At 43.5% G+C, this 16,874-nt stretch overlaps 1 protein-coding gene across 1 annotated transcript in view; it reads left to right on the forward strand.

The window, feature by feature from the left end:
* The window catches only part of LOC144486503 (scavenger receptor cysteine-rich domain-containing protein DMBT1-like), a 32,067-nt gene extending 16,097 nt beyond the window's left edge, over positions 1–15,970 (forward strand). The window contains exons 12-16 of the mRNA XM_078204543.1: positions 23–139; positions 10,060–10,167; positions 12,162–12,272; positions 12,760–12,891; positions 15,568–15,970. Coding sequence (XP_078060669.1) covers positions 23–139; positions 10,060–10,167; positions 12,162–12,272; positions 12,760–12,891; positions 15,568–15,614 — 515 coding nt within the window. The 3' untranslated portion in view covers positions 15,615–15,970. The remainder of the gene's footprint in view (positions 1–22; positions 140–10,059; positions 10,168–12,161; positions 12,273–12,759; positions 12,892–15,567) is intronic.
* The last annotated feature ends 904 nt before the right edge of the window (positions 15,971–16,874 follow it).

Raw genomic sequence — 16,874 nt, forward strand, 5'->3', positions numbered from 1 at the left:
CTTCTTGGAATCTTTCATCAAGGACATGAAGATGAAAGCACCTCCACCCCTCTGGTGATCTGCATCTCACTCGGTGTCCTGTTAATCTGTGAGTTAATCGCCCTTTTGGCAGTAATGCAGAGGAGATCATCAATAAAAGGTGAGGCTCGAATCATATCCCTGAACCCACGCTGAGTCATGGATGTTGCTTCATACATCAGAGGGGATTCTCTGCCGTTTTGCAAAGAATGACTTGGGTACAATTCAGAAACAACTTAACTGAGTATTGGACAGCAAGTTATTTCAAGCCACATGAGAAACAGTAAAATATTACATATAAATGAGGGAGTTATCTACATTCATATTCCTGCTCCACCCACCAGTACATGAGACATGGAATGGGATTTATTTTTGTTGCAACAGATTAAAACGTTGATTGCAAGAAATTGAACTCTGATGGCCTGCACTCTCTGGTATTAAAGGCGATGGCAGCAGAGATAGTGGGTGAATTAGTTATGATATTCCAATTTTTCATAGATTCTGGAAAGGTACCAGTGGATTGGAAACACGATGATCTGACACCCTTATTCAAAAAAGGAGAGACGCAAAAAGTGGCAAACTGTAGACCACCTACAGGGGCAGGTGGGACCTGTACAAGAGAGACGGGTTACACCTAAACTACAAGGGGACCAATATACTTGCAGGGAGATTTGCTAGTGTTATTGGGGAGCGTTTAAACGAGATTTGCAGGGGCGTGGGAACCAGAGTGCCAGAGCAGATAGTGGAGCAGGGGTAAAAAGACAGGTTAGTTCAAGCAAAATCACAAATGGAAGGGTAGAGTGTGGTGGAAATAATTTTTTGAGGTGTGTCTATTTCAATGCCAGGAGTATTGTGGGGAAGGCAGATGAGCTGAAGGCGTGGATAGACACGTGGAAATATGACATTATAGCCATTAGTGAAACTTGGCTACAGGAGGGGCAGGACTGGCAGCTCAATGTTCCAGGGTTCCAATGTTTCAGGCGGGATAGAGGCAGAGGGATAAAAGGTGGGGGGCTGGCATTGTTGGTCAGGGAAAATGTTACAGCGGTATTCAGGCAGGATAGATGAGGGAGCTTGTCTACAGAGGCCCTATGGGTGGAGCTGAGAAACAGGAAAGGTATGACCACATTAATGGGCTTGTATTATAGACCACCCAATAGTCAGCGAGAATTGGAGGAGCAAATCAGCGGAGAGATAGCTGACAACTGCAAGAAACACAAAGTTGTGATAGTAGGGGATTTTAATTTTCCACATATAGATTGGGACTCGCATACTGTTAAAGGTTTAGACGGGGTAGAGTTTGTAAAATGTGTTCAGGAGAATTTTCTACACCAGTATATAGAGGTGCCAACTAGAGAGGATGCGATATTGGATCTCCTATTGGGAAATGAGTTAGGGCAGGTGATGGATGTGAGTGTGAGGGAACACTTTGGATCCAGTGATCATAATGCCATTAGTTTCAACCTGATCGTGGATAAGGATAGATCTGGTCCTCGGGTTGAAGTTCTGAACTGGAAAAAGGCCAAATTTGATGAAATGAGATGGGATCTGGGAAGTGTGGATTGGCACAGGCTGTTCTCTGGTAAGGATGTAAATGGAAAGTGGGAGGCCTTCAAAGGAGAAATTTTGAGAGTGCAGAGTTTGTATGTTTCTGTCAGGATTAAAGGCAAAGTAAATAGGAATAAGGAACCTTGGTTCTCGAGGGAGATTGTAACACTGATTAAGAGGAAGAGAGAGTTGTATGAAATGTACAGGCAGCAAGGAACACATCAGATGCTCGAGGAGTATAAAAAGTGCAAGAAGCTACTTAAGAGGGAAATCAGGAGGGCTAAAAGAAGACATGAGGTTGCTTTGGCACACAGAGTGAAGGAAAATCCAAAGAGCTTCTATAGGTATGTTAGGAGCAAAAGGATAGTGAGGGATAAAATTGGTCCTCTTGAAGACCAGAGTGGTAGACTGTGTATGGAACCAAAAGAGATGGGGGAGATACTAAATGGTTTTTTTGCATCCGTATTTACTGAGGAAACGGGCATGGAGTCTACGGAAATAGGGCAAACTGTTAGGGAGGCCATGGAATCTTTACAGATTAAAGGGGAGGAGGTGCTCGCTGTCTTGAGGCAAATCAGAGTGGATAAATCCCCAGGACCGGACAGGGTATTCCCACGGACCTTGAGGGAAGCTAGTGTTGAACTTGCAGGGGCCCTGGCAGACATATTTAAAATGTCAGTATTCACGGGGGAGGTGCCGGATGATTGGAGGGTGGCTCATGTTGTTCCGTTGTTTAAAAAAGGTTCCAAAAGAATCCGGGAAATTATCGGCCAGTAAGTTTGACGTCGGTGGTGGGCAAGTTATGGGAAGGTGTGATAAGGGATAGGATCTACAAATATTTGGATAGACAGGGACTTATTAGGGAGAGTCAACATGGCTTTGTGCGTGGTAGGTCATGTTTGACCAATCTATTAGAGTTTTTCGAGGAGGTTACCAGGAAAGTGGATGAAGGGAAGGCGGTGGATGTTGTCTACCTGGATTTCAGCAAGGCCTTTGACAACGTCCCTCATGGGAGGTTAGTTAGGAAGGTTCAGTCGCTAGGTATACATGGGGAGGTAGTAAATTGGATAAGACACTGGCTCAATGGAAGAAGCCAGAGAGTGGTTGTGGAGGATTGCTTCTCTGAGTGGAGGCCTGTGACTAGTGGTGTGCCGCAGGGATCGGTGTTGGGTCCATTGCTGTTTGTCATCTATATCAATGATCTGGATGATAATGTGGTAAATTGGATCAGCAAGTTTGCTGATGATACAAAGATTGGAGGTGTAGTGGACAGTGAGGAAGGTTTTCAAAGCTTGCAGAGGGATTTGGACCAACTCGAAAAATGGGCTGAAAAATGGCAAATGGAATTTAACGCAGACAAGTGTGAGATATTGCACTTTGGAAGGACAAACCAAAGAAGAACGTACTCGGTAAATGGTAGTACTCTGAAGAGTGCAGTTGAACAGAGGGATCTGGGAATACAGGTACAGAATTCCCTAAAAGTGACGTCACAGGTGGATAGGGCCGTAAAGAGTGCCTTTGGTACATTGGCCTTTATAAATCGGAGTATCGAGTATAAAAGTTGGAGTGTTATGGTAAGGTTATATAAGGCATTGGTGAGGCCGAATTTGGAGTATTGTGTACAGTTTTGGTCACCTAGTTACAGGAAGGATGTAAATAAGATTGAAAGAGTGCAGAGAAGGTTCACAAGGATGTTGCCGGGACTTGAGAAGCTGAGTTACAGAGAGAGATTGAATAGGTTGGGACTTTATTCCCTGGAGCGTAGAAGATTGAGGGGAGATTTGATAGAGGTGTATAAGATTTTGATGGGTATAGATAGAGTGAATGCAAGCAGGCTTTTTCCGCTGAGGCTAGGGGAGAAAAAAACCAGAGGGCATGGGTTAAGGGTGAAAGGAGAAAAGTTTAAAGGGAATATTAGGGGGGGGCTTCTTCACGCAGAGAGTGGTGGGAGTGTGGAATGAGCTGCCAGATAAAGTTTTGTGAACCTGTTGAACGATTGCCCAAAGTGCAGGGGAGACAGAATCAGTCAGCAGATTCAAGAACGAAAGAAATATGTGTCTCAATGAAAGCTGGACAAAGCTCAAATGAGGCAGGCAGGTTTGTGGATTTGAAAGCAGGATAAGATCAGCCATGATCATATAGAATGGTGGAGCGGGCTCAAATGGCTGAATTGCCCAATCTCGCTCCTATTTCCTATGTTCCACTGTGTTCATTAATTATTTAGCAACTCACATTTTGTTTCCACTTGTAATTGATTGCAAACCAACACTGAGTTTTTTGCCGTGTCAAGTTCTCTAACAGTACTCGGGGACGGAGTGTAGGGTAACGAAGTTTGCAGACGACACAAAGATAAGTGGAAAAGTGAATCGTGTGGAGGACGGAGAAGATCTGCAGAGAGATTTGGACAGGCTGAGTGAGTGGGCGAGGATATGGCAAATGGAGTATAACGTTGAGAAATGCGAGGTTATACACTTTGGAGGAAATAATAACAAATGGGATTACTATCTCAATGGAAACAAATTAAAACATGCTACCGTGCAAAGGGACCTGGGGGTCCTTGTGCATGAGACGCAAAAGCCCAGTCTGCAGGTACAACAGGTGATCAAGAAGGCAAGTGGGATGTTGGCCTATATTGCGAGGGGGATAGAATATAAAAGCAGGGATGTCTTGATGCACCTGTACAGGGCATTGGTGAGGCCGCAGCTGGAATACTGTGTGCAGTATTGGTCCCATAAGACCATAAGACCATAAGACATAGGAGCGGAAGTAAGGCCATTCGGCCCATCGAGTCCACTCCACCATTCAATCATGGTTGATTTCAACTCCATTTACCCGCTCTCTCCCCATAGCCCTTAATTCCTCGAGAAATCAAGAATTTATCAATTTCTGTCTTGAAGACGCTCAACGTCTCGGCCTCCACAGCCCTCTGTGGCAATGAATTCCACAGACCCACCACTCTCTGGCTGAAGAAATTTCTCCTCATCTCTGTTCTAAAGTGACTCCCTTTTATTCTAAGGCTGTGCCCCCGCGTCCTAGTCTCCCCTGTTAATGGAAACAACTTCCCTACGTCCATCCTATCTAAGCCGTTCATTATCTTGTAAGTTTCTATCAGATCTCCCCTCAACCTCCTAAACTCCAATGAATATAATCCCACGATCCTCAGACGTTCATCGTATGTCAGGCCTACCATTCCTGGGATCATCCGTGTGAATCTCCGCTGGACCCGCTCCAGTGCCAGTATGTCCTTCCTTTTAACATTTAAGAAAAACTTGGACGGGTTCATGGATGAGAGGGGTGTGGAGGGATATGGTCCAAGTGCAGGTCAGTGGGACGAGGCATAAAATGGTTCGGCACAGCCAAGAAGGGCCAAAAGGCCTGTTTCTGAGCTGTAATTTTCTATGGTTCTATGGTTCTATGATGGGGATCACGTGGATGTGGCATATCTGGATTATAGAAGGCATTGGACAAGAGCGTTAGATCCCAGGGGCTGGGCACAGAACATTGGCTTGGATAGAGGATTGATTGAGTGAGAGAAAGCATAGGGTCGGGATAAATGGGTTCTTCTCTGGAGTGAAATTGACTGTAACACGACGGATGACGCCGTTTTCAGTTTTCAACTGTTTACAACCGATTTAACTGACCTGCGATTAGGGCCAGAATGCAACATAGCAAGATTCGCGGAGGATCCGAAGATGAGTGGGAAAGCAGGCTCTGTTCAGATTATAGAGTTTTCAGTTGGATATTGACAGGCTAGGAGTATGGGCCAGAATGTGGCAAATGGAGATTAATGTGGATACGTGTGTGGTCATCCATTTTCACGACAAAACATTAAAAGGGTAAATGATTATTTATATGGGACGAGCATTCAAAGTCTGTCAGTGCAGAGGGATCTGGGTGTCCTTGTGCATGAATGACAGAACATGAATTTGCAGGCGCAGCATTTCATAAGAAAGGCAAATTGAATATTGGAATTTATTACAAAAGGACCCGGTTTTAAATGTAAAGAAATGTCGTTAACACTGGATAAGGGCCTTCGTGAGACGACACCTGGAGTATTGTGTCCAGATTTAGTCTCCGTACCTGATGAAGGAAGTGCTGACACTGGAGGCAGTTGAGAAGATGTTCACCAGATTGATTCCAGGGATGAAAGGGCTTCCATACGAGGAGCGTTTGAAAACTTGGGCTTATACTCTGTGGAGATCAAAAGAATAACTGGGGATCTGATTGAGGTATATAAAATGCTAAAGGGATTGATGAGGTGGATGTTGAACAGATATTCCGCTTTGTTGGAGAGTCTACAACAAAGGCTCATAGATTAAGAGTGAGCCAAAGTAGTTCCAAATCTGGGGTGAGGGACAAATTCCCTCAGAGTTTTGTGAACCTGTTGAACGATTGCCCAAAGTGCAGGGGAGACAGAATCAGTCAGCAGATTCAAGAACGAAAGAAATATGTGTCTCAATGAAAGCTGGACAAAGCTCAAATGAGGCAGGCAGGTTTGTGGATTTGAAAGCAGGATAAGATCAGCCATGATCATATAGAATGGTGGAGCGGGCTCAAATGGCTGAATTGCCCAATCTCGCTCCTATTTCCTATGTTCCACTGTGTTCATTAATTATTTAGCAACTCACATTTTGTTTCCACTTGTAATTGATTGCAAACCAACACTGAGTTTTTTGCCGTGTCAAGTTCTCTAACAGTACTCGGGGACGGAGTGTAGGGTAACGAAGTTTGCAGACGACACAAAGATAAGTGGAAAAGTGAATCGTGTGGAGGACGGAGAAGATCTGCAGAGAGATTTGGACAGGCTGAGTGAGTGGGCGAGGATATGGCAAATGGAGTATAACGTTGAGAAATGCGAGGTTATACACTTTGGAGGAAATAATAACAAATGGGATTACTATCTCAATGGAAACAAATTAAAACATGCTACCGTGCAAAGGGACCTGGGGGTCCTTGTGCATGAGACGCAAAAGCCCAGTCTGCAGGTACAACAGGTGATCAAGAAGGCAAGTGGGATGTTGGCCTATATTGCGAGGGGGATAGAATATAAAAGCAGGGATGTCTTGATGCACCTGTACAGGGCATTGGTGAGGCCGCAGCTGGAATACTGTGTGCAGTATTGGTCCCATAAGACCATAAGACCATAAGACATAGGAGCGGAAGTAAGGCCATTCGGCCCATCGAGTCCACTCCACCATTCAATCATGGTTGATTTCAACTCCATTTACCCGCTCTCTCCCCATAGCCCTTAATTCCTCGAGAAATCAAGAATTTATCAATTTCTGTCTTGAAGACGCTCAACGTCTCGGCCTCCACAGCCCTCTGTGGCAATGAATTCCACAGACCCACCACTCTCTGGCTGAAGAAATTTCTCCTCATCTCTGTTCTAAAGTGACTCCCTTTTATTCTAAGGCTGTGCCCCCGCGTCCTAGTCTCCCCTGTTAATGGAAACAACTTCCCTACGTCCATCCTATCTAAGCCGTTCATTATCTTGTAAGTTTCTATCAGATCTCCCCTCAACCTCCTAAACTCCAATGAATATAATCCCACGATCCTCAGACGTTCATCGTATGTCAGGCCTACCATTCCTGGGATCATCCGTGTGAATCTCCGCTGGACCCGCTCCAGTGCCAGTATGTCCTTCCTGAGGTGTGGGGCCCAAAATTGCTCACAGTACTCCAAATGGGGCCTAACCAGTGCTTTATAAAGCCTCAGAAGTACATCCCTGCTTTTGTATTCCAAGCCTCTTGAGATAAATGACAACATTACATTTGCTTTCTTAATTACGGACTCAACCTGCAAGTTTACCTTTAGAGAATCCTGGACTAGGACTCCCAAGTCCCTTTGCACTTTAGCATTATGAATTTTGTCACCGTTTAGAAAATAGTCCATGCCTCTATTCTTTTTTCCAAAGTGTACGACCTCGCACTTGCCCACGTTGAATTTCATCAGCCACTTCTTGGACCACTCTCCTAAACTGTCTAAATCTTTCTGCAGCCTCCCCACCTCCTCAATACTACCTGCCCCTCCACCTATCTTTGTATCATCGGCAAACTTGGCCAGAATGCTCCCAGTCCCGTCATCTAGATCGTTAATATATAAAGAGAACAGCTGTGGCCCCAACACTGAACCCTGCGGGACACCACTTGTCACCGGTTGCCATTCTGAGAAAGAACCTTTTATCCCAACTCTCTGCCTTCTGTCTGACAGCCAATCGTCAATCCATGTTAGTACCTTGCCTCGAATACCATGGGCCCTTATTTTACTCAGCAGTCTCCCGTGAGGCACCTTGTCAAAGGCCTTTTGGAAGTCAAGATAGATAACATCCATTGGCTCTCCTTGGTCTAACCTATTTGTTATCTCTTCAAAGAACTCTAACAGGTTTGTCAGGCACGACCTCCCCTTACTAAATCCATGCTGACTTGTCTTAATCCGACCCTGCACTTCCAAGAATTTAGAAATCTCATCCTTAACGATGGATTCTAGAATTTTGCCAACAACTGAGGTTAGGCTAATTGGCCTATAATTTTCCATCTTTTTTCTTGTTCCCTTCTTGAACAGTGGGGTTACAACAGCGATTTTCCAATCCTCTGGGACTTTCCCTGACTCCAGTGACTTTTGAAAGATCATAACTAACGCCTCCACTATTTCTTCAGCTATCTCCTTTAGAACTCTAGGATGTAGCCCATCTGGGCCCGGAGATTTATCAATTTTCAGACCTTTTAGTTTCTCTAGCACTTTCTCCTTTGTGATGGCAACCATATTCAACTCTGCCCCCTGACTTTCCTGAATTGTTGGGATATTACTCATGTCTTCTACTGTGAAGACTGACGCAAAGTACTTATTAAGTTCCTCAGCTATTTCCTTGTCTCCCATCACTAGATTACCAGCGTCATTTTGGAGCGGCCCAATGTCTACTTTTGCCTCCCGTTTGTTTTTAATGTATTTAAAGAAACTTTTACTATCATTCCTAATGTTACTGGCTAGCCTACCTTCATATTTGATCCTCTCCTTCCTTATTTCTCTCTTTGTTATCCTCTGTTTGTTTTTATAGCCTTCCCAATCTTCTGACTTCCCACTACTCTTTGCCACATTATAGGCTCTCTCTTTTGCCTTGATGCATTCCCTGACTTCCTTTGTCAGCCATGGCTGCCTAATCCCCCCTCTGATAACCTTTCTTTTGTTTGGGATGAACCTCTGCACTGTGTCCTCAATTACTCCCAGAAACTCCTGCCATTGCTGTTCTACTGTCTTTCCCATTAGGCTCTGCTTCCAGTCGATTTTTGTCAGTTCCTCCCTCATGTCCCCTTATATGAGGAAGGATATATTGGCATTGGAGGGAGTGCAGAGAAGGTTCACCAGGTTGATACCGGAGATGAGGGGTTTGGATTATGAGGAGAGGCTGAGGAGATTGGGTTTGTACTCGTTGGAGTTTAGAAGGATGAGGGGGGATCTTATGGAGACTTATAAGATAATGCGGGGGCTGGATAGGGTGGAGGCGGAGAGATTTTTTCCACTTAGTAAGGAAGTTAAAACTAGAAGACACAGCCTCAAAATAAAGGGGGGTCGGTTTAAGACAGAGTTGAGGAGGAACTTCTTCTCCCAGAGGGTGGTGAATCTCTGGAATTCTCTGCCCACTGAGGTGGTGGAGGCTACCTCGCTGAATATGTTTAAAGCGCGGATGGATGGATTCCTGATCGGTAAGGGAATTAAGGGTTATGGGGATCAGGCGGGTAAGTGGTACTGATCCACGTCAGATCAGCCATGATCTTATTGAATGGCGGGGCAGGCTCGAGGGGCTAGATGGCCTACTCCTGCTCCTATTTCTTATGTTCTTATGTTAGTACTCGACCCATTTTGAGACGTGATGGTATGATTTTCCTCAATTATCAATGCCAATACTGCATACCAGCAAACTATTCCACTAATATTACAGGATCAATGCCGGTGGTATTGTGAGAAGCCTGCCTCTTTCTGAGTCAGATGTTTCACGTTCGGTCCCAAGACTTTATACAAAAAAGTGTCAGAACTTCCTGTAATATCCTTCCACGGCAACAATGTCATGCGGTGAGAGTGGGAGATAATCCTGTTCGGCCACGCTTGGTCTGGAATGGCGCTCCTCTGGCGACAGGTTACCGACCAGCTCCATGTTAAAACATGGTCATGGAGTTTGTTGAATGTCTGCCTTTTGCACCACTGTTTTTGAACAGATAAACAAAAATATTGCATGTCTCTGAACTCGCACCGAGTTCTCTTGATTCATATCTTATGCGCTGACCTTCATTGGTCTCTAAATGTCTCAGTGTTCCTTGTGATGGAGGCAGTGGTATCATCACTGGATTGATGATGCAGAGAAACAAAATAAATTCCACCGGAACCTGGTTTGAATCTCACCTCGACATAGAGTGAGATATGAAATCAATAAAAATCCTGAACTGAAATATAGTTCCAGAATGTAACAACATGCTAATTGCCCCGATCTTCCTCCAACAGAACCTGCTGCTGCTAGCTGGGATCCACCTTCTGTTTTATACCAAGCCATTTATGAAGAAATAGATAATATTCCTCCCGCCAAGCTATACACTCAGTCTCGTGCTTCAGGTTTGTGTTCTTTTTAAAACCCAAGCTACACTGCAAAAATGCCGCTTCATGTTTACCCCCTTTAACCATGGGCAAGAGAATCATTACCCTCGCCGTGCTCATGTAGAAAGGAGACTTATTAAATGCCCTTATTTATCTTGAGAGGATTCGAGTACTGATTCGATTACCAATGTTCATTATTTTTCAAGAATATTTTTGCCTTCTGTGTAAAAGTAGCGAGTCGAGTAACTGTTTCCAATTTCCAACTGCTTTGCACCTTGCACACATCAAAGTCTGATTTAAATAATAATAAGTAAAACATTTGATTGAATATGTAAATCAATTCAATACATTACTGCTGGCCGCATGCACAGCACCTAATTACAGGGACAGATTAGTATTTGGGAAAGTAACTGGAGTATAATAGGTTTGTTTTGCTAAAATGGGTAGTTTTAAAACCATTTGTGGACCGAATCAAAGGAAAAATATAACAAGAAAAAGCAAAAAACAAATGCAAACTATTAAGTATAAAGAAACATCGCCAATGCAAACAAGGAAAAACAATGGGGGAAATGTGTTAGACTCAGTGGAGTAGCGAACTGAGCAAAGTGAGATGTGGAATCGGGAAAAAAGATGATGTAATTAGTGAAGGTGACAAAGGAGGACTACTATATTAGTAAAGAATGGAGTGTTAACTGAAATAGCAAAATATTCAATCAAAACGGAAATAAAACGGCCAACTCAGAATTAACTTCAGGTATTTTCGAGGGATAGTTTTTACCAATAGTCAACAATGCTGAAATGACAGAAATATTAATCAATTGTTTGTTTCAGTTTATACCAGAGATAACACTTAAGTTCATGACTTCACAAGCTGTGAATGGGAATGGTACCAACAGGTAGAAACAAAAACGAACTAAAAGCATAAAACTCATTGGAACATTTTCATCCATGCATTTTCAAAGAAAGGAAAATTCGAGCAGAGGCAGAATTGCAGCTTTTCACCGAATCATTGCTCAAAAGAGCGAGGGTACATGTCAACTGAACATTGCTTTGATGCCATTTTGAATGGATTGCATGGCTCTGAACAGGATTTCAGCAAAACGATACAGGGTTCAGGAGAAGTTTGATCAAAATTACAACAATGTCAACAGTAAGAACGGTTGAGACCTATTCGGAATGGCTGAACAGAATTTTTAAAAATCCCAATTGGCCTATTTATTCTCGTTTCTGGCGTCTGACCCACGGCTTCTATGATTTGTTTTCACTACTGATGGCGGCACGGTGGCACGTGGTTAGCACTGCTGCCTCATTGCTCCAGAGAACTGTGTTCGATTCCCAGCTTGGGTCACTGTCTGTGTGGAGTTTGCACGTTTTCCCCGTGTCTGCGTGGGTTCCCTCCAGGTGCTTCGGTTTACTCCCACAGTCCAAAGATGTGCACGTTAGGCTGATTGGCCATGCTAAATTGCCCCTCAGTGTAGGTTTAGAGGGATTAAAAGCGTAAATATGTGGAGTGACGGGGATAGAGCCTGGGTGGGATTGTTGCCCATACAGACTCTATGAGCCGAATAGTCTCCTTCTGTACTGTCGGGTTTCTGTGATTCTATAATTCGATGGAATTTCACCTCTGAAGATAATAGTGTGGCAGGGCGAAGAGATTCTGGATCAGAAAGTCGGTCAACTGACCCAGACAAAATGGATTTTCTCTTAAATAATTTCCTATTCTCTGATATTTCACGCATTGTCTCTCCGAAAGGACTGGACATTTTGGAGCCAGAGTAACACCGATTGTACAATGAAGTGGGTGCTGGTCCTTCATTTTGAACCGCTGCAGTCAGTCTGCTGACTGTTCTCACAAATTGGTGCCATGATCAAATTGCAGGGCATTGTCACAGAGGCGATGAAGTTGTTGTGATCTCGACTTCAACTTTCTGAATCATTCTCTGCCATGATAACATCGTAATGACTCAACCACAAACAGTTTGCCTCACAACCAATTATTTTGTGCTTACCAGTTTCTTCAACAATTGACTCCTTCAATCACGTTGAATATTACACCAATCACAGTTTGGGAGACACGGATCCTGCATTAGAATATCCAGAAGTGGAATCCTCCTCTTGCCAGGGTAGGTCGAAGTTCATATCCTACCATTTCCTTCCGAACCTGCTCACTCTGTAATATCAAAAAAGCTTCTGAAATCTCCAAATCTGTACACCATGACGTGTACAACATGAAATGACAGTGCCAAGTAGCTCAGGTATTGCAGAATGATTTCAATTACAGAAATGTTGTGTCTGAAACAATTTCTTACCATTGTTCCCAGCAATATAAATTACATTTTTTAAAAGTTGCATGCATTTCCCCAGAAGCCTCTCTTGGCTGTGAAATGTGTGCGAGTTGGTGGGATCGGTGACTCATTGGGAACGGTATAAACTTCAACTAAACTTGAAAATACTATGGTAAAACTTGGCCCAATAATTCTCCGCGCTCAAACTCACTGGCCTCCACAAAACAATAGAGTTTTAATTACTGTGGAAATAGACATTTGAGGATATGATTCTAACTGTCCCTCATTACTAATTAACTTCAATTCAAATACTTTTACCTCTCAGTTCCTGCTTTGTCAGACTATGACGATGCTGAGGCTGAAACCATTGACTCTCATAGTGGGCACTTGCTGCTGAACCGGGACCCTGACGGTATCTTCACTTTGACAAGTTCCAGCGGTGATCTCGGCACTCTGGGTGAGATAAATCTTTGATTGTTCCTCTTCTTAGACAGTCGATCGGGATCAGTACAACGTAAGTTGATAAGAAATTAGAACAGGATTAGGCCGTTCAGTCCCTCGAGACTGATCCGCCCTTCAGTGGATCATCACTGATCAGACATTCATCATATTGACTCTATTGTTTCAGGGTGTATTCTATCCTCCTACCAATGTATTTTTTCCCTTCCTGTTTTCTACCTCCGTCCTCATGGACCCTATTTCATCCATGCCCAGATGCTCTCTCACAAAAGTGCTCATTTCAGCCCATATTAACAGTGCTACCCCACCATATTCTCCTTCCCTGCTGTTATTGTGAAAGGTCGAATATCCCTGAAACTTAAGGTCCCAGCTCTGATTTACTTTCAACCAAGTCTCAGTAAAAGCTATTCACTCAAATCCAGGTACCTTAGTTTGCGCTGCGTGTTCATCGAACCTATTCTGAACTCTTTGTGCATTAAGATATAAAGCGTTTAGTGTTGACTTTTTAGCCATTATTAATCATTATTTATGTTGTGGCCATATTTGCCTCTCGTCCTTGATGAAGCCATCACCCGTTTTTGCATTTTATTGTTCTCTCTTTTATTACTGTTTCTCGTGTTTCTCCTTCCTGTGTCACACAGTTTGCGTTCCCATCCACTTGTCATTCCATTTTATTCCTTCCTAACCACACTATCAAGTACTCGCCATAGGACAGCATTTCCTGCCCTGGCCAGGTGCAACTCGTCCAGTTTGTTTTGATCCCACCCACTCCCCACCCCCTCTCACCCCCGCTCCCCGCACCCCCAGAACCGGCCCCAAAGTCCCAGGAATCTAAAACCCGTCACCAGAGCACCATTTCCCAGCCGGGTATCAGCTGATATGTCCTTCTGCATATACTTTGACGAACACATGGAGCTTATAGTAACTCTGAAACCACTACCTTTGAGGTAATACTTTTCAATTTACTTCCCAACTCCCCATATTCGGCTTTTTGGATCTAAGTTTTTTTTAACCCATTTGATTAATACCGATGCAAATCATGACAAGTGGCTGCTCAGCGCCCCCTGCAGAATATCCTCTTACCGCTCTGAGACATCCTTGACCCGAGCACCAGGGACACGACATATCAGCCTGGAGTATCGTTTCCGGCCAAAGAAATGCCTTCCAATTTCCCTGACAATAGAATCTCCGATAAGTATTGCATTCCCACATCTTCTCCTTCTCTCTCGCTCAATGGAGCCAAATATGGTGCCATGAATTGGGATGTTACTCCTATCAAAGGTGAAGCCATTATCCCAACAATATCACAATCAGTCCACCAAAAGTGGTACCTCCGCGCCAGGCCCTATATATTTTCCCTGCTTGTTTGCCTAACACTAAGAGGCGATTTAGCATAGCCAATCAACCTAATCTGCACTTTTCGGACTGTGGAAGGAAACCAGAGCACCCGGAAGAAAGCCACACAGACACGGGGAGAATATGCAAACTTCACAATCAGGTCGGGACTGAAAACAGGGTCTCTGATGCTGTGAGGCAGCAGTGCGAACCACTGTCTCACCGTGCTGCCCTTATTTTGTTTTTATTAATTAAAAAAATCTGGACTTCAGATTGGTATTTAGATTGAAATAAACCATTAAATTAAATTGCATCATTCCTTCAAGCTCAGCCCTGTGACTTCCTGTTTCACGAAGCTCCAGACAAGGCCACACTGAAGTACCTTCTGTTTTTGCCCCGAAATTCAAGGCTTCTGAAGCGACATTCATCCTGCTTTCTAATTAACTAGCTCCAGCTGAGAGGCTATAAAAACTTGTTTTCAACCAGTGATTAAAATTCACACAATCATTTCACAATTAGTTCAACACTTCACAAGTACTTGTATTATATTCCAATATTTGAATATTGTTGTTTTTGTGCAATGTTTAATTGATTGCTAAATTAATGAACAAAGTTGACTTCAGGTTGAAATTTAGCATTTCATGGATACTGTGAGGACATCCCTGTCATTTCTGTTGTCCTTCATGGAGTCCCATGCTGCGACAGCTTTCTGAATTGATTATCACCTCTGATTATTACTGCAATCTCCCACCCTCTTGTGTGGAATATACTCGCTCTGGTGTGCAGTCGATCAAAGAATAATGCGGCATTTGTTTTTAGTTCCTGTCGCGAATGCGCAGAATTGTATTAAACAAAGAATCCATTTTAAGCCCAAAGTTCACTAAAAATATGTCTACCCCCACAGTGTACAGTAGATTGGCATTGATCCCATCTTATCGTTTCCTTCCACGCCAGCTAAGAATAACAACGTTATCTCTGGCACAAGCCTGGGGTTTTACCTGTCATTGGTCAGTGACAATGCATCTCCGAAGATATACATATACAATTAATTAATTAAATTTAATATAATATACAATATACTGCTCAACCGTATTTTTATGACATTTTGCAATGGGAGTGCCAGTGGAGGGATGTGACCTGTCTCACGTGGTTTCTGCTGTGATTTCCTGCAGTATTTTCAGTGGTGCATTACATTGAAGGTGTCGGAGAGAATGTGCAGTGTGTTTTGCATAGAAAGAAACAGCCAGTTGAGCTGGAATTTAATACAAGTGCTTGTGAAGTGTTGAACTGATTGTGGAAATGATTGTAATTCTCACTCATTTCTCTTTTACTGTTTCAGGTCATAGTCATCAACAAATCCAGGATGTGACGTCCTCAGACATATGAATCATGGCACTAAATGAAAGCGAACGCCCCTTAACTTTTCCACAAATATCGCCATGTCGAATATGCTTTAAGTCTAGATATAAATATTGTTGTTTTTGTATCAATGGGTTGTTACTTCATGCTGGGTTTTGTCTTTTTTCGTTTTGCGTGAAAAAGTAAACGTTCGATTCAATGAACAATGAGAAACAACGTAGAATGTATATCGAGTATTGCACTGTCCATATTAAAGCTGTAACATCGCATTGCATTGCGGAACGGAGCAGTTACTATAATTCAAAATTTGATGTGTATTTTTGTCAAGTGCATTTGAAATTTATTTCGTAAAAGCTTTTCTTTAAATAAAGATTAGGGCAGATAAATACATGATTTGTTTCCGTTATCGTCACTTAATGCACTCTAGATTGTCATGGAGGCGAGGGGGAGGGTCCACTGCATTTCCCAAGCAACTGAATACAACACGATGTTGCGTCCCAGCACTACCGCTCGTACTCGGCACCGGGAGATGTGAAGATGCTGGTCAGATTTCCATGTCTCCTTTTCATTATAATTTCACAAGATTTATATCCAGTAATCCATTCGTTTTCATTTACTCCAGATCAGCCCCTGCACTATCGCCCGGCAATTCTAACCATCCTTCGGTCGTTACGGCCATTAAAATAAAAATATGCATCAGCTGAAGACCGTCATTTGACAAATACATAAATACTGGGAATGGTGATAAAACTGAACAATTCAGTACCATGTTCTGAGCGCAGATTAAGACGGAAATGTTTAAATATCGGCCCACCTCGCTCGCGCTTGTTTTCTGCCACTGAACTTGCTGTGTTCCGCTGTGTCAGGTCCACAACGACTTGTTGTCAATAAAGTTGTTGAGAAGAGAGTCGCAGAGACAGTGGCACCAGTGGTTGGAGGAGAGGGTTTATTTATTAGTATCACAAGTAGGCTTACCTTGACATGCAATGAAGTTACTGTGAAATCCACAGTGACGCCTGTTCGGGGAGATTGAGTGAGTATTTAGCATGCCCAATCCTCCGTTAACACATCTTTCTGAATGTGGGAGGAAACCAGAGCACCCGGAGGAAACCCACACAGACATGGGGAGTACGTGCAGACTTCGCATAGAAAATGACCAAGCTAGGAATTGAACCCGATTCCTTGGCACTGTCTCGCAGCAGTGCTAACCACTGTGCCACCATGCGAGTGAGAGGAGGAGGAGAAACAGAAACACCAGCTGTGGGAGGAGAGTGACAGAGCCAGAGG

Source organism: Mustelus asterias, unplaced genomic scaffold, assembly GCF_964213995.1.
Source record: "Mustelus asterias unplaced genomic scaffold, sMusAst1.hap1.1 HAP1_SCAFFOLD_374, whole genome shotgun sequence".
NCBI lineage: Eukaryota > Metazoa > Chordata > Chondrichthyes > Carcharhiniformes > Triakidae > Mustelus > Mustelus asterias.